Source organism: Saccopteryx bilineata, chromosome 1, assembly GCF_036850765.1.
Source record: "Saccopteryx bilineata isolate mSacBil1 chromosome 1, mSacBil1_pri_phased_curated, whole genome shotgun sequence".
Taxonomy (NCBI): domain Eukaryota; kingdom Metazoa; phylum Chordata; class Mammalia; order Chiroptera; family Emballonuridae; genus Saccopteryx; species Saccopteryx bilineata.
The window spans coordinates 98,447,749-98,466,393 of record NC_089490.1 but is presented as its reverse complement, the minus strand read 5'-3'; the positions used below and the strand labels follow the sequence as shown (position 1 = coordinate 98,466,393).

The window sequence follows — 18,645 nt, the reverse complement described above, 5'->3', positions numbered from 1 at the left end:
TTTGGTCATGGACTCGAATTTAGCGAGCCACAGAACACACTGAACTTTTCTCTGTACTGTCCACATCTCGACTGGCATGGCCGTGGGCTGCTCCGTTGTATACATGGTGTTATGTCATCATCAGTGCATGCACACATGCTGCCACATCATCCTTCAGAAACTGGGAGGGTTTTCCTTTTATTTGGTGCAGATTTCACATTTCTATCGTCTTGTTGCTTTCCTGTGACCGGTCAAAAGTGCACCATGACTTTACGGACACACTGTATTATATATAATCAACATAGATAACTTTGCAATTGCAATAAAACTTGAGTTAACTTATCATTAAGAAATAATATAGCCCATGAATTCAAAACTCAAATTCCCTTATCTTTTTCGTTTGTAGTTAACCTATGAAATGTTTGTTCTTTTTTTTTAAGGATTTAAATAAGCGGTTGTCACTGCCTGCAGATATCAGAATACCTGATGGATATCTTGAAAAGTTTCAGATAAACAGCCCACCATTTGATCAACCAATGAGCCGAAGATCTCGTAGAGCTTCCTTAGTAAGTTCTTAGTCTCCTATATGTAATACCATCAGATGATCAGATGTGCTTTGTTTGCTTTTTCTGGGTGTAAACATTTTACAGTATATTCTTACATTTAGGTTTTTTGGTTTTTTTGACAGAGACAGAGAAAGGGACAGATAGGGACAGAAAGACAGGAAGGGAGAGTGATGAGAATCATCATTTCTTTGTTGCGGCACCTTAGTTGTTCATTGATCACTTTTTCATATGTGCCTTGACCAGGGGGCTCCAGCAGTGCAAGTGACTCCTTGCTCAAGCCAACAACCTTGGGCTTCAAGCCAGCAACCCTTGGGCTCAAACCAGCGACCATGAAGTCATGTCTATGATCCCACGCTTAAGCCAGTAACCCTGCACTCAAGCTGGTGAGCCTGTGCTCAAACCGGAGACCTTGGGATCTCAAATCTGGGTCTTCTGTATCCCAGTCCAACGCTCTAGCCACTTACCACAGCCTGATCAGGCACATTTAGTTTTTGAATAACTAAATTTTATTACATTTCTTTCTGGATTTTATTTCCATTCTTAAAGGTTTAAAGATGTATGTTAGAGTAGGACTCAAGCTATGGTTCTATTTTATTTTTGGTAAATTTTATTGATATATGCTAGATGTATAGAATATGTACTATGTACTAGATATATAAATAGATATGTATTAATATATACTAGGTATAACTAAAAGTACATAAACCATAATTGTATAGCTCACTGAATTTTTGCAAAGTTAACATACCTGTATAACCAGTACCCAGATTAATAAAAGAAAATTTCAGAAATTCAGAAACACCCCTCCTGCTACTTCTCTGTTTACTTTATACCCCCATTTCCTCAACTGTAGCCATTATCTCTGCCTTCTAATGCCAAAGTTTAATTTTACCCAAATGTTTTCTGTTTGATTACATTATGTTTACATTATATTTTAATATCTGGAGAGACTTTGATATCCTCATTTATATGTATGCTCTCATTGCTTTTGATATATTTTCTGACTTACTTAGATTTTTTAATTTTATAATTATAAATATACAAAACACTAAAGTACATTTAATACAAATATATAAATATGTGTATTTATATAAGTTTGTGCATATATTTTGCAGTATTTATTCTTTTTGTGGTTGGCTTCTTTGGCTCAGTGTCATGCTTGTATTTATCTAGATTGTTGAATGTAGTTATAATGATTTGTTTTCATTGTCACATGTTATTCCACTGTCTGTGTGTATACTATACTTTATCCAGTCTCCTGTTGATGGACATTTACATTTGGGTTGTTTTAGTTTTTGGCTATTACCAAACAGTTTCTATCACCATTTCTATACATGTGTTTTGGTTAACATCTGTAAGCATTTCTGTTGGGTGCATACAAAGGAGTGGATTTGTTGGATAAGATTATGTGTATATGTTCAGCATTCCTAGATACTGTCAAATGTTTCCCAAGTGGCTGTACCAATTTATACTTTCATCACTAGTACATGATAGTTCTAGTTGCTCCCCTTGCCTGTTTTGGTAGTGTTCCCTTTTAAAATTTGACTTTTCTGATGTTATCTCATTGTGGTTTTATTTTGCATTTTCTAAAAAATTTTTCCCAAAATTAAGTGGAACACTTTTTAAAAATTCTTTATTTTAATCATATTGTCTTTTTTGTTGTTGTTACAGTTAATGTTCAATATTATTTTATATTAGTTTCAGGTGTACAGCTAGTTAAACACTTTTTAATGTTTATTGATGTTTACTGGTCACTTAGAGATCTTCTTGTGAATTAACTTCAGGTCTGTTGTTTCTTTTCTGTTGGGTTTTCTACCTTTTTCTTATTGGTTTATAGAAATTCTTTATGCATTTTGTATAAAGGACCTTTGTCAGTTACATGTCTTGCAAGTATCTTCAGGCATGTAGCAAGAACAATTACCCAGCACTCTTTTTTGAGAGGGCAACTTTCATTGTTGAAGTGTCATCTCTGACAAAAAATCAGGTAATTGTATATGTGAGGATTTCTTTTGGATGGTTATAGTCCTATAGAAGAGGTACTTATAAAGTGCTATGAGATAACAAAAGAGATAGCCAGTAAAATGTCCTTGCACATCATCAGCTTATAAAGGAGATGGTGTTTCAGCTGGTTCTAGAAGGATGGGTTGGAATTTGTCAGGTTGACAATGGGTAGAATAGTGTTATAAGCAGAGGAAACTTCATGTATTAAAACCCAGAGGTATGAATGTAGGTATTGTTTTAACATATATGAAGTGTAAAGCTATATAAATAAAAATGTAAATGCTCATTTGTTCAAAATCTTAATCTCCGAAAGTTATTCACCGATTGCTTTGAAATTTTGACACAACATTGCATTAGAATATGTGCGTTTTTATATACATGTGTTTTTTTATATACCTACTATTATATATATGTCACACCTGTGACAGGTAAAAACATGCTTTTTTTGAAAAACAACGCCATCTGTTGGACATAAAAACAACACAAGTTCTACTAAATATTTTACGATTCTGTTTCAATGTTTCCAATTTACAATCCATTTACGATTTCCAAATTTCCAATTTTACAATTCCATTTTAGTGTTTCTGATTGCATTGTTAAATTGAATTTTCATAGATTTCGATTTATTTTTATTTTTATTTAATTATTTCGTGTGACATTGCATTGGAATTGAGCTGTGTTGTTTACATAGCATTTATTTTGTGAGTATAGTTAATTTTTTTTCGTGAACAAAATTACAACACAGGTGATCTTTTGTCATATGTGCAATCAAGTATTCCTAAGCCAATGCTTGAGCAAAAAGGCATTTACAATCAAATAATCCAAACTGTCAATAATAGGGATGGAGAAATCTTCATCTTAGATGCGCTAGGAGGAACTTCTTCTTAGATGCGCCATGAGGAACTTAATTAAAAATGTTCCTAATTAGATTGATTCTGGCAGCAATCGATCCCAAAATGACAGCCTTAGCTCTTGCGTCATCCAAAATAGCTGCAACATTGCTACCAGGTGGAAGAACTGCTCATTCCGCTTTGAAATTCCCATTGAACATGCAATTCATTAAAACTCCCACGTGCAACATTTGCAAAGCATCTGGCATGGGAAAAGTTGCAGAAATGCAAATTTATTGTTTGGGATGAATGCACAATGGCGCACAAAAAATCACTCAAGGTTCTTGATCGATCATTGCAAGATTTGTGTGGAAACATCAGACCATCTGGGAACGCATTAATATTGCTTGCAGGAGATTTCAGGCAAACATTACCTGTAATTCCTCAATCGACACCAGTGGATGAAATAAATGCTTGCCTGAAGTACTCTACTTTGTGATGACTCGTAAAGACGTTAAAATTAACTACAAATATGCATGTCCAGCTGCAAAACGATCGATCAGCTGAGATATTCTCACATCAATTGCTGGAAATTGGGAATGGAAAGGTGCCGGTTGATCTGACCTCAGGATGAATTTCATTGCCTCATAACTTCTGCAATTTAGTGACGTCAAAAGAAGAATTAGTTGAAAAAGTATTTCTCAATATTCAAACCAATTAAAGAATCACAATTGGCGGAGTGAACGAGCTATTCTTGCGGCCAAGAACAAAGACGTCTACGAACTTACCAATATTATTCAGTCCAACATTCAAAGTGAGGCAGTCACATACAAGTCCGTCGACATTGTTGTGGAAGCAGATGAAGCAGTTAATTATCTGACAGAACTTTTGAATTCACTCAATCTGCCAGGGATGCCACCGCACGTACTACAATTGAAAATCGGCATGCCAATTATCATGTTGCGAAATATCAACCAGCCAAAGCTTTGCAACAGCATGCGGCTTGCAGTAAAAAAATTAAGAAGCAACAATCTTGACAGGACCTTTCAAAGGTGAAGATGTCCTCATTCCCTTTTTTTTTTTTTTTCATTTTTCTAAAGCTGGAAACAGGGAGAGACAGTCAGACAGACTCCCGCATGCGCCCGACCGGGATCCACCTGGCACGCCCACCATGGGGCGACGCTCTGCCCACCAGGGGGCGATGCTCTGCCCATCCTGGGCGTCGCCATGTTGCGACCAGAGCCACTCTAGCGCCTGGGGCAGAGGCCAAGGAGCGACCCCAGCGCCCGGGCCATCTTTGCTCCAATGGAGCCTTGGCTGCGGGAGGGGAATAGAGAGACAGAGAGGAAAGCGCGGCGGAGGGGTGGAGAAGCAAATGGGCGCTTCTCCTGTGTGCCCTGGCCAGGAATCGAACCTGGGTCCTCCGCACGCTAGGCCGATGCTCTACCGCTGAGCCAACCGGCCAGGGCTTCTCATTCCTTGCATTCCTGTGATTCCAACGGATATGCCATTTCAGTTTAAGAGATTGCAATTCCCAATTCAATTGGCGTTTGCAATCACCATCAACAAAGCTCAGGGCCAATCTTTAGAATTATGTGGTTCAGATCTAGACACTGACTTCTTCTCACATGGACAATTATATGTTGCGTGTTCTAGAGTCGGCAAGCCAGACAATCTCTATATCTGCACAGACAATAGAACAACAAAAAATATTGTATACCCACAAGCATTGTGAAATTAAACATATTAGAAACGTGCGCTTTCTCTTTTCTTTCTTTTCCATTTAACCAGACCGAGCCACAGCAACGCGTGGCCAGATACACCTAGTATGGAATAATATTTAAAGATAGGGCTTAAAAGGATAGAATGGCTCCAGACTGCAAAAAGCCTGAGATGTCAGGCCAAGGAGTCCGGACTTTATCTCTTGTAATGGAAGGGGACCTCAAAGGTATTTATTTAAGTAAGGGCTGACATCACACCTTTGTTTCAAACAATAGCTTCAGGAAAAAGGTAAATGAGGAAGTAAAAGGAGTGAAAAACTAGAGAGAGGTGAGTTAGGACTTTATTCAAAATTAGGGATGATGTGCCAGTTATGTGGGAATGGAAAGTAGTTCGAACACAGATCCTAGGGACCAGGAGAGGTAACAGAAGCAGGATGTGGTACCCAGTTGGACTTTGTGTCAGAGGAAGGAGCAGTTGATGAGGATTCCTGGGTTGCTAACAGTTATTAGATTTCCTTTTTTATATAGTATGTTGTGGAATGTTTTATTTACCAAAACTGTTTTTGGTGACATCTTCTATAGAATAAAATTTTTTTATGCTGTATACAATATGAGCACTGTGTTATATAATATTAACCAATATACAATAAAGTAAAAGTATAATGCCCACTTGATTTTGTTAAGGTTTATCATCATCATAGTGTTGCATCACTGCTTAAAACATTTTATTCAAATAACTTTGTCATTTAATTATTGGTTAATGTATTCTCTGGCTATCAATTTTTTTTTTTTTTTTACAGAGACAGAGAATCAGAGAGAGGGATAGATAGGGACAGACAAACAGACAGGAACGGAGAGAGATGAGAAGCATCAATCATCAGTTTTTCGTTGCAACACCTTAGTTGTTCATTGATTGCTTTCTCATATGTGCCTTGACCGGGGGCCTTCAGCAGACTGAGTAACCCCTTGCTCGAGCCAGCAACCTTGGGTCCAAGCTGGTGAGCTTTTGCTCAAACCAGTTGAGCCTGCGCTCAAACTGGCGACCTCAGGGTCTCGAACCTGGGTCCTTCCACATCCCAGTCCTGCACTCTGTCCACTGTGCCACTGCCTGGTCAGGCTCTGGCTATCAATTTTTATCAAACATTGGTACTTAGACTAAGTTTGGGAATTATTAAATGTTCAGATTGGGACTAAAAGTATGATTCAATCACCATGTAATTTACAAAGCTGTCATTTTAAGAGCAATCTTTTTCAGTCTACATGAAATTAAGGAAAACAGTGCTTTCTAATGAATGTTAAAAGTGACTGGAGTTTTTGTGATTGTGTATTTCTTATCCACCTCTCGTTTTTTTATCTGAAATGACTTATGGATAACAGATTGATCATGCCAGCTGTGTTTGGGTTTCTATCAGTGCATTCTTTTCATTATTTATCTAACTTACTAAAGCATGGTTTCTTTTGAAATATATTAGAAAATATTCTTTAATACCCTAGGTTTATGTATGAAAAAACAGGTTAGGGAAAGATGGAAAGGAGATGGGAAAAGAAAAATATTCTTCACATGTGTTAGAGCTTAAGTTTCGATGGGTAATAGAGACTTTATCTAAAAAATAAAATTTTTTTCAAGATAAAATATTAAATTTTAGTTTTGTCTTTCTAGTTGTATAAAACTTCACATTTTTGGCCTGACCAGGTGGTGGCGCAGTGGATAGAGCGTCGGACTAGGATGCGGAAAGACCCAGGTTCGAGACCCCGAGGTCGCCAGCTTGAGTGCGGGCTCATCTGGCTTGAGCAAAAAGCTCACCAGCTTAGACCCAAGGTCGCTGGCTCCAGCAGGGGGTTACTCAGTCTGCTGAAGGCCCGCGGTCAGGGCACATGTGAGAAAGCAATCAATGAACAACTAAGAAGTCGCAACGTGCAACGAGAAACTGATGATTGATGCTTCTCGTCTCTCTCCATTCCTGTCTGTCTGTCCCTATCTCTGCCTCTGTAAAAAAAAACTTCACATTTTTGTATTTTCAATAGCAGTATATAATAACTAGAATAGTAAAAATAACAAATCCTTTGAGTAAGAAGAAACAAATCACACAATTCATTTCTGATAGAGAAGATATACAATAGGGATTATTGGCTTTTTAATAAATTTATGATTGTCAACCTCAGATAGACCCTCAGTATTTATGTGGCTACCCTAATGTCTTTCTCTGTTAACTCTTCCCCTGTTACTCTGAGCTGATAATCTCTTTTCCTACATAAGGAAGAAAGAACCCATTAATCAAAAGCCCTTTTATAGAAAAATTTTAAATATACTATAGAGTTCTCAGATACTACGTACCAGTTATCCCTGTTATTTAAAAAAACTTTTTTTTGGAGAGGGAAATAGGGTGAGAAGCATCAACTCGTAGTTGCTGTCACTTTAGTTGTGCATTGATTGCTTCTCTTACATGCCTTGACTGGTACTGAGCCAGTGCCACCTTAAGCCAGAGACTTTTGGGATCAAGCTGGTGAGCTTTGGGATTGTGTGGATGATCACTACTCAAGCCAGTGACCCCATGCTGATAAGCCCATGATCCTGAGGCTTTGAACCAGAGACCTCAGTGTTCTGGGCTGATGCTTTTATCCACTGCGTCACCACTGGTCAGGCTATTCCTATTAATACTTTACATTTAGTTCATTTGTCACATGTACAGAACTAACGTCGGTATAATACTATTAGCTAAACTCCTCACCTTATTCACATTTCCCTAGTTTTTCACTAAGGTTCTCTTTTTGTCCCAGAATCCTATTAGGATGCCCCATTTCATTGAGTCATCATGTCTCGTGTTAAAGAGACTGGTTATTGGATTGGCAAAATGCTATTTAATACTCTTTTATGTTTGATATAATAAATGAAATATTCTCTTAACCTATATAGTATTTAAACATTAGACTAATGGGTATTCCCACATGCAAATAACAAGTTATTAGAGCATTGTTGAATTACAATGAGGACATACCCATTGGAAGTTTGAGACTGTTAAGCATAACTTCAGTAGACTGAAAATCTGTATATGAAAATTTGTCTCATTGTATTGAAATGATAGGTTATACATATTTTTAGAATCTCCTTTCTAAACAGCAAGTGTTGGATTCCTCATTCATGGCGTTACTGATACAGGTTGTTAAGTAGTCCTTTTTATTTCTAAGAATAGGTGAGAAAGTAACGTATCAGTCCTGGTGTCTTTCAGAAATAGTAAATATATTATGGTGAAAGTGAGGTTCAGAGTCTGCTCAAAACTTAATTTACCATTGCCATATTCTATATAGGGTTAAGACAGTGTCATGATGATGGTAACAGCAATTTTTCTAAGACAAAATGACCCAGTAGAATAGAGGTTCCCAGTCTTCTTTCTGCCTCCCACATATCTAAGAACACATTTCTGTCAATAACAGTAACTCAGTAATTCTTACAGGAGGAAAATGGGGTGTTTGAAAAAATCTCTTTGTCCCTAGCATCTCTAATGTACACATTCACTTTCAAAATGGCATCTATAGAACTTTTGCTCATACTTCATTTGTTTTCAAGTTCAGTTAGAACTGCATTGCCAGCATGCTAATACATCATTACAGCTGTGATACAGTGATTACATTGCCACAGCCAAAGTAATCAAGAAACCTCCCATAACGCTCAATACCACTTACAGTTATACTGAATTTTAGGAAGGCTGTTATAAATTATAATTTGTTTTGCATTTTGTAAAAATGTGCTTATCCTGGTAAGGGCTTTCTGAACAGGAATTTGCTTGACGTTACCGAAAAGCCAAGTACATATTCTGGTAGAGCAATGAAGTATCAGAAAACATTATCTTCATTTCTTTAGAAAGCAGGATTAAGGAGGTTTCTATATTATGTTAAAATACAGTTTATTGTTCCATTCCTTAGCTTTTCTGTTTTTATGAAATTTTAAAAATATTCCATTATGATCTAAGATGGAAGTCATAAAAACAGGAATCATATCTGTCTTCTTCACTGTGCCCTCAGTACCTAGCACTGTGCTTGGTAATGTTGGATAAATGAGCTTTGTCCTCTGTCCTCTGAATAATTTCTGTGGGAGAGCATGACAACAAGCTAGTCATTATATCTATTGTTTAGTCTTGTCATGTTCAGCAGATAAAAATGCAAGCAAAATTTTCTAAAAATTCCATTTAAATATTCAGGAAGTAATATTTGGACATAACTGTTAAATCCTAAGGGTTTGAAAGTATTAAAATGGGTGGTGAAGTAGATATGCTTTATTCTTTGAATTAAGTTCTGACAGTTACTGGTAAACTGCCTTTTGTCTGAATTCTGCCTGAATTCTCTGGCTGCCTGCATGTGTAGAATTCAGTTATGCTGTTTATTTTATAGATCAATTATTAAAATTTAAATTTAACTTCATAATTATAATATAGTATTACTTTCTTTTTAAAAGGCAGCCTTTCAGCATATTTTAATGATCTTACTAAATTTTATTCTCTGAAGAGGGACTCATTGCTATGTTACTTCTTGTAACATATAGTTTATTCCTCATATACTTTATATAACAGTAGTCTTTGTATTATTTTAGCTTTACAGTCTTGAATTTGTGATTTACTAACACATTCTTAAAAGCAAACCTCAGTATTATTGTCATAGCCACACCTGCACCAAAGTGTATTTGATGTTTTAAGAGCGTGCTATTATTTATTCACTTAAGAGAATGAGTAAGAAAATATTTCAACTTCTGATAAGAAAGAGTTCCTAGCTTGCAGTCATATTTGTCTATGTGCTTCTTATTGTTATAGATAGTGATTTTTACCCCCAGGGACATTCATTGTTTTGTTCATACCAGTTTTTATTTATTCTCAATGTAGTTTTTTTCTTTATAAAATGTCTGACAATATATTTATATATATGATAAGACTTAAAATTCATATTTGTGAATTAAGGACTTGAATTCCAGAGGTGGGTATAAAAATAATAAATACATTCTGTCGGTTTCTGTGACCTTGACAATTAACCTTCTTTTTAAAAAGTTATGGTCATCCTGACCTGTGGTGGCATAGTGGATAAAGCGTTGACCTGGAAATGCTGAGGTCGCCGGTTCGAAACCCTGGGCTTGCCTGGTCAAAGCACATATGGGAGTTGATGCTTCCAGCTCCTCCCCCCTGTCTCTCTCTCCTCTCTCTCTCTCTCTCTCTCTCTCTCTCTCTCTCTCCTCTCTAAAATGAATAAATAAAATAAAATAAAAAAAGAAGCAATATGGAAATAAAAAAAAAGTTATGGTCATATGTAAATGGGCTGTACAAATCATACATAAACTAAAAGATTGTTCAGAATCAGGCTTTCATGTACCATATTTTATTTGCCACATTTTCCATATTAGAGTTTAAAAACTCCATTTCTATTTAGAAAGTGTTATCTATTATAGCTTTACAGTCATCCCTCACCATATTGTGTTTCACTCTTGGTGGTCTCACTGCGTTACGGATTTTTAAATTGTATATATCTAATTTTGTATCACGGATTTTTCACTATATTGCGGGATTTTGTGGTATATAGGTATTTTTATATATTTTAATTATTTTTGAGGTAAAATAAGCAAAATAAGTGTGGGAAAGGTTAATAACAGTGTGGGAAAGGTTTATAAGAGTGTAGGGAGGGCCTGAACAGGTGGTGGCTCAGTGGATAGAGCGTCGGACTGGGATGCGGAAGGACCCAGGTTCGAGACCCTGAGGTCGCCAGCTTGAGCGCGGGCTCATCTGGCTTGAGCAAAGAGCTCACCAGCTTGGACCCAAGGTCGCTGGCTCCAGCAGGGGGTTACTGGGTCTGCTGAAGGCCCACGGTCAAGGCATATGTGAGAAAGCAATCAATGAACAACTAAGAAGTCGCAACGCGCAACGAGAAACTGATGATTGATGCTTCTCATCTCTCTCCGTTCCTGTCTGTCTGTCCCTATCTCTGCCTCTGTAAAAAAAAAAAAAAAAAAAAAAAGAGTGTAGGGAGGGTTTATAAATCCTTAAGATATATATAAATTATAAAATAAATATAAGGTTGCTACTTCATGGTTTTTCGCTTGTCGTGGGGGTTCTGGAACCCAACCCCCGTGATAGACGAGGGACCACTATACTTTATTATTCTGTATAGTTGTTCATAGAAAGCAAGGACTTAATATCTGAATTATATACAAAATAGTACATGGATGGATGATTTATGATGGTTCCAAAACATTTTTTAAATAAAAATTTTTGAAACACTATATATAGGTCTTAAAAAGTACAAAAAGAAGCAGTTTTTTAGTTATTCAATGATAACACCTGTGACCAAAGGTTTTATTAGTTTACCAAAATTGAATTAAATGCTATTGGCTTTTTAACATATATATATCCTTGTAACAAAAGGATAAAAATAGTTTCTTTGAGGGTCCTCTGCTACTTGTGGTAATTCAACTCATAGTGGTGAGGGATGTTAAAAGTCTAATTGTCAAGTTTTATTCTGCACTTTCAGAAAAAAATTACATATTTTGAACCTTCAGAATTTTACTAAAATATACTTTTTAGTGATCTAGCATAATTGATACACTTTTTAGTGATGAGTTTATATGTAAAAGAATATTATTTCCTTTCATGGATATTTACCTAAGGATATTAGTACCATTCTGAGTGAGAAGCCTGTCATTATTATAGTCTTTTTCATTGTCTACAAAGGGGAATAGAAAGTAATTTTAAGAAAATTCTTATTTTCCTCTTCTGATTATTGACTTTTTTCTGTTTTTGTTCTCAATCCCTAAATTTTTATCTTTCTTTTCCCTAAATCTTTTGTGTTAGAGCTTTTTGTTTTATTTTTAGTTTTTAAATATTGAGTTTGCATTACATATTTGATTGCATTCCATTTACCTCATTTATTGACTCCATACAAAATAAGCAAACAAGTTTAAGGTTTTAAAGTAGTGGTTTTGAGAATTCAATTTTAAAGCCTCTTTTTTTTGTTTTTTGGGTTTTGTTATTTTTTCCCCTAATTCAGGCTTAAATTGCTTCTTTTGTGTCAGCCATTTCCTGATCCATACTAGAGTGTGACTTGCAGTTGTCTTTTTCATTATATTTGGTTGAAAAATGTGAAATGTAATTTTTTGCTCAAAGACATTCCTAGGGAACACAAAAATCAATGAAGGAAAATATGTAGAAAAATTATTTGTATTGTATTATTGTTATAAAGAAAATGATGTTATCTTTTAAAAATTTTCTCGATATCATAAAATCTTAGTCTTAAACAAAAATTTTTATTGCCTGGCTTGCCACAGGAACAGTTTTTCCTCCGCTAGGATCTCCGTGCCACAGCCTGGTTCGGCCTTTTGTGTGCGGCCTGGATGTATTCACCCCCTTTGCCCGCCTCAGTTTCTATATTCACAGTTACCAGAGAAAGCCGCCCTGTTTAGGTTAGTGAGGAAGGCGGAGCATTTCTTACTCCCTATTTCCTTCAGGATTTGGTTATATATTTAGCCAATTTTTCACTCGACCATACCTTCGGGTGTATTGTGAAGCATCTGGAGGCTCCAAGTATAGGTTTTTCTGTTTCTGGTTGAAGATCTTGTTGAGTTTTGGGGGAGATTTATCGGTATCGCTTCCTACTCCGCCATTACTCTTAAAACAAAAATTTTTTATAGCAGAATGTTTACTAATCTATATAAAAGATGGGTTGACAATTTTAATTGTGAACTTTAATGTTTTTGAATCTTTAATATTCTGACTTCAGGTACATTGCAAAACTTGACAGATGTTCAACAGTGTATGACAATTCTATTTCAAGATGCTGTTTAGAGCAGGAGGGTTTCAGAAATTGAGGAAGAGATAAATTGAAATTTTAAGAATACTAACTTTATAATTGTTTGCTTTTAGTCAGAAATTGGGTTTGGGAAAATGGAAACCTACATCAAATTGGAGAAACTTGGAGAGGTAAGTAAATATTATTTTAAAAATATGACTTTATTCTTGTTTATCATCAATACTTTTCTATTAATCTACAGTTTTTGTTAGGTTGGGGAAAGAAGTGTAAGCACTGTTGTCTGAAAGTTCCACATCATGTTCTGAAAAGACAATAGAATGTTAAGAAGGAGAAAGCCTTAAATTCTTGAAATTACCCTGTCAGTTTGAAGTATAAAATATTGAGTGATCTTGTTAACAAAAGCTGTCTACGTGTTACTTAGCTTCTTGGCAATCTGCTGTGGAAAAAATCAAACCTATGGAAAATCCAAAATAGTATCTTTAAGATAAGGACACATATCGCAGAAGGAAATTCTTGGTTAATAAGACCTTGGTTTTCTTGAATGTGCTATGACTACTAATTTTGTTTTTTTTGTTTTGTTTTGTTTTTTGTATTTTTCTGAAGCTGGAAACTGGGAGAGACAGTCAGACAGACTCCCGCATGCGCCCGACCGGGATCCACCTGGCACGCCCACCAGGGGTGACGCTCTGCCCACCAGGGGGCGATGCTCTGCCCCTCCGGGGCATTGCTCTGCCATGACCCGAGCCACTCTAGCGCCTGGGGCAGAGGCCAAGCAGCCATCCCCAGCGCCCGGGCCATCTTTGCTCCAATGGAGCCTTGGCTGCGGGAGGGGAAGAGAGAGACAGAGAGGAAGGGGGTTGGGGATGGAGAAGCAAATGGGCGCTTCTCCTATGTGCCCTGGCCGGGAATCAAACCCGGGTCCCCCGCACAGCAGGCCGACGCTCTACCGCTGAGCCAACCGGCCAGGGCCATGACTACTAATTTTGAAATGGTTTCTCTCCCAAAGTGCGAAAGGGTAAAGAAGATAATAAGACTTAATTAACAAGAAATCCTTATGAGAGTTTGAGGACTATCCAGGCAATGATAGAAGAAATTTCCTATAGAATATGTTTGTTTTTATGCAAGTCAATGTTTAAAAATTCTGAAAAGTCTAAAAAAAAAGTAAATTTTTAATAATTTAACAATGTTATAGTTTTAATTTTCAGTTAATAGGATCAGTTTGTTCCTTCAATCTTTACATACTATATACTATTGCCAATAAAGTACCTTTGATTTTAAAGCTACTACTGATCCAATTGTTAATCTGATACAAAATAAAAAGTAAATTAATTTTTTTAATATATTTTTTACTTTTGAGACACTGTAGGATTTTAAGTGTGGAAGCTGTGTTGTGGAATTGAGTGTCCTTTTAGATATAAGAAAATGAAGGCTAATCATTGTGGCATTTTCCTTGCAAGGTAGAATTTAACATATACATAGAACTTAGAAATTTGGTTAGGGCTGTTGATTGTATAGGTGGTATAGATACATCCCGTGATACTTTTGATATGTTTTTCAAAAATATATTTTATATATATTTTATAGGGTACATATGCTACAGTATATAAAGGAAGAAGTAAGTTGACCGAGAATTTGGTGGCATTGAAAGAGATCCGGTTGGAACATGAGGAAGGTGCACCCTGCACAGCAATAAGAGAAGGTATAATTTGATCTTTTGTGCATATCAGATTTATATAGGACATTTTAAAACCAAAGCTGCTTAATGAGTTAATTTTTTATAAATAAAAAGTGCTCAGATATAGAAATGATAGATGACTAGAAGATATACTTAGGCCTTAAAAAAGCTAGTATCTAAAGCCAAAATATTCAACAGAAAGGCATTAGTTTCTTATTATATAGTCTATAATGAAATACTGTGAAGTCATTAAAAATCATTGTGATAGACAAATATTTGACATTGGGAAATGTTATATAATGATGGCACTTCAGGAAAAGCTGACTGGAAGTTATTATATACAGAATGTAAATATACTTCTATTGTGATACCATTTTTTTAAAATGGTAGATTATCCAGAAAATGGTTTGAGGTTCTGATGAGCAATTTGGAGAAAAAAGGTACCTTGTACTTCATATTTAATTAATCTTAGAAGTCTTATTAAGTTAGTATTTGAGAAAAAAGCCAGAAGATAATTTAGAGTATTATTATAATATTGAGGACAATTTTAAGAATTAAAAATGTCAAACCCAGAGTCATAAAAGAAAAGAAAAAATTTGACTCTTAAAATGTCTACTGTAAGTCCCCTTGGTTAATTATTCTTTTAAACTCAGGAGAGTCTTAAACTCAATCAATTTAGGTTAAACTTGCTTCAGGTTTTTATAAAGACTGGCTACTACAGACTGAATAATTGACTCTTTTCTGTTTTGCAGTTTCACTATTAAAGGATCTAAAACATGCAAATATAGTTACCTTACATGACATTGTTCACACAGATAAATCTTTGACTCTGGTCTTTGAGTATCTGGTAAGCATTTAATAAAAATTTAGTATTTACTTTGGCTTCAATAAAACAAAGCAAATTGGATTTTCTAACAGACTCAGGACATTATTGCTTAACTGTTGGTATTTAATTAAATTATGTGTGGTGTATTTAATAGCTTTCCTCAAAAACCAACTTATTATTAAAAATTCATAGTATTAATAGTATATAAATTAATCAACTATACCATCTGAAAATTATGTATTACATAGTAAAGTGCTATGTTTTTTTCAGGATAAAGACCTAAAGCAGTACATGGATGATTGTGGAAATATCATGAGTATGCACAATGTAAAGGTATGTTTTAGTGTGTAATTTTAAATTTTATTTAAAGTAGAGATAAACTCTAAGCATAGACAAACTACATTACTTCATTAAATATCTAGATACTATCTTGATAACTATTTTGCTTCACAATTTTCTGTTTGGCATTTTGAATAAGTTATTGTCTTATGAACAAATTTAATCAGAACTTTTGTTAACTTCAGTTTAGTATGTCTTAAGATCAGACCTTTTTGTAAGGACTTTGTTTTAAAAATCTTAAAAACCACTTTTGATGTTTCTTTTCACATTATAACACTAATTATCTTAACTATAGAATACATTTACAGATGTAATTTCCTTTAAAAAAAAATAACCAAAAAGCCTATTACGTCAAAATCCAAATATTTAAAATAAATACAGATGATTATTGCATTATGCAAATTTTGCCTTCTTTAAATGACACACTCCTCTTACATATTTTAAATAGTATAAAACACTGACTAATTTTCAAGTTCCTAAGCTATAATGAGTAAGACCAGCAATGTACACAAGTATTGTGAATACTAGGCTGGAAATACCATTTTGTATTGTCAGGTGGAAAAGTAAGGTAATTGTTGTTTTCTTCCCTGTATATCTAAAGATGAAAGTAATGACAGAAAAGTTTGGCATAATAATCACTACCAGATATAACCTAAAAGTAAGATAAAAGGAAAATCAAGTAGAAACATTTAATACAGCTGTGTTCTTACAGTAGGTTTCTTTGACTTGAGTGGTATACTCCATATTTAGCAAAGATTTATTTATCCCAACTTAGCTGACAGTTTGTGAGAAAGTATTCTGGAAATAGGCTGTCCTGGCTGTGTGTTTGAGATAGTTCCAATTCTGTATATAGTAACTTTAAACTTACCTTTTTAAAAAAATTATAATTTTGGTAGATATAAAGGAGAATCAGTTTCTTTTTCTAAAACATAGCTCAGAACATATGGATGCTACATTGCTAAGAACTTTAGACTAGGGCTTTAAGTGTATTTTCATATACATTCTCTGAGAATGATTTTCATCATATTGTACATTTTGTTTTGTAAGTTGTGAAACTCATTTGTATATATTTCTCTTTGTGATTTTGTTTTATATTTTTATTTATGGTTTCATATTACCAATAATTTGGAAAGAAAATAAGTCCTTAGTTATAATTTGACAAAAGATTTGAGAAATTTTCATCTTTCAAGGCAGGTCTATGTTGCTGGCTTAAAGTGTAAAATATTTTGTTTAAATAGCAAATTTAACTCTGTACTTGTATTTTCCAAACATAAAAAGTAACAGGAATATATGGAAATAGTTATTTGAGAATATTCAAAAAACATAAATATGTAGTGTAGAAACTGCTGCCTAGAGGTCTTTAGGCCTGTTGTTCATCTGCTGCCTTGGTTGATTCTCAATGTTTTAATGTCGCAATTTTCAATCGGTGTCGCAAGAATTTTTTAAACGTGCTGTACCTGACTGTTTGGTCAGGAGCACTCACCTCTTTTTCCTAAACTTGTCAAATAAGAAGAGGACAACAGCATACACAATAGCCGTGTGAATCAAAATTATACTTTTTTTTTGATAGAGCAGTAGCAAAAAATAGATATTTTGGTGTGCCACATAATTAATTTGTGTGTCATGAGATGGAAAAGGTTAAAAATCACTGCTCTAATGCTCTGTTTTTCACCTGGAAGTAAACCCAGGATATACTCTTCAGACCTCTGTACGTGCTTTTTTTTGTTAACCCCAAATAATCAAAAACCTCCTGTGTTTCACATCCCATTTTCCACTAAAATCAACACAAAAAGTCTACAATTAGCTTTACAGGAATTGCTTCTTTTAAAGAGTCATTCAGAGCTCTACAGTGCTAATTCCCTTTTTGGAATCATAGCAGATTTTGAAGGCTGAGTAGGTGGTGCAGAAAGTAAAATACCCAAGGGAGCTGGGTGATAGAAGCTGGTTTAGCTGGTTTTGGTTATTTTTATAGCATATAATTTGCCAGAGCTATGTGCAAATACCATTCTGTTTTACATCTCAGAATTATCTTAAAACCACAAATTTTAAAGACATGGTCCCAGATCAGGGTTTTTGTTTTTTTTTTGTTGTTGTTGTTGCCATTGTGTTTTTTGGCAGGGTAGAGGTTGTTTGGTTGTCTTGCCAGAATTTCAAGATCAAACTGTAAGCCTTGGTAGGCTATTGGTAGGCCTATAAGTTTATGAGGGTATGTTTATTTTAAATCATTTTCTATAGAAAGTGAACAATTGCTACTAAGACAAAGTTTTATTTTCCATATTTTCACAGATACTATCAGACTAAAAAACAGGTAGATGCTTCAAATAGAAAACAACTATAAAAGGAAAAGGCTTTGTACTTATGGCTGTGGTTCCTTTTTTGTTTTTGATTTTTATGATTCTAGGCCAGTTGCTTTTCTGTTTACCATTACTTATAACTTATGTACTTCATTATCTGTAAGGCTAATTTTTATTTGTTTGTTTCTGTAGCTGTTTTTATACCAAATTCTACGTGGTTTGGCATATTGCCACAGAAGAAAAGTGTTGCATCGAGACTTGAAACCACAGAACCTACTCATTAATGAAAAAGGAGAATTAAAGCTAGCAGATTTTGGTACGAAATGAATGAGATATTTATATATAGTTTCAAGTGGTTCAGTTTAAAAGAACAGCTATTGACATTGGGTAATTGCTTTTATATGGGTGTGGAAAACATTTTTAAGATTTGATTTATTCATTTTAGAGAGCGGAGAGAGAGAAAACGGGGGGGGGGGGGGCAGGAAGCATTAGCTCCCATATGTGCCTTTACCAGGCAAGCCCAAGGTTTTGAGCTGGCGACCTCAGCACTCAAGGTCAACGCATTATCCACTGTGCCACCACAGATCAGACCAGAAATTTTCTGTATAGCCCACAGAATAAGATATTTGACAAAA

At 35.1% G+C, this 18,645-nt stretch overlaps 1 protein-coding gene and 1 non-coding gene across 2 annotated transcripts in view; one reads left to right on the top strand and one right to left on the bottom strand.

Moving 5' to 3' along the window:
* Positions 1-18,645, top strand: part of CDK17 (cyclin dependent kinase 17) — a 103,006-nt gene that overhangs the window by 70,227 nt on the left and 14,134 nt on the right. Inside the window, exons 5-10 of the mRNA XM_066262072.1 lie at positions 420-545; positions 12,990-13,046; positions 14,461-14,575; positions 15,304-15,398; positions 15,648-15,710; positions 18,203-18,326. Coding sequence (XP_066118169.1) covers positions 420-545; positions 12,990-13,046; positions 14,461-14,575; positions 15,304-15,398; positions 15,648-15,710; positions 18,203-18,326 — 580 coding nt within the window. The remainder of the gene's footprint in view (positions 1-419; positions 546-12,989; positions 13,047-14,460; positions 14,576-15,303; positions 15,399-15,647; positions 15,711-18,202; positions 18,327-18,645) is intronic.
* On the bottom strand, positions 13,770-13,845 carry TRNAS-GCU (transfer RNA serine (anticodon GCU)). The gene has a single exon. It is a non-coding gene; the product is annotated as a tRNA-Ser (tRNA).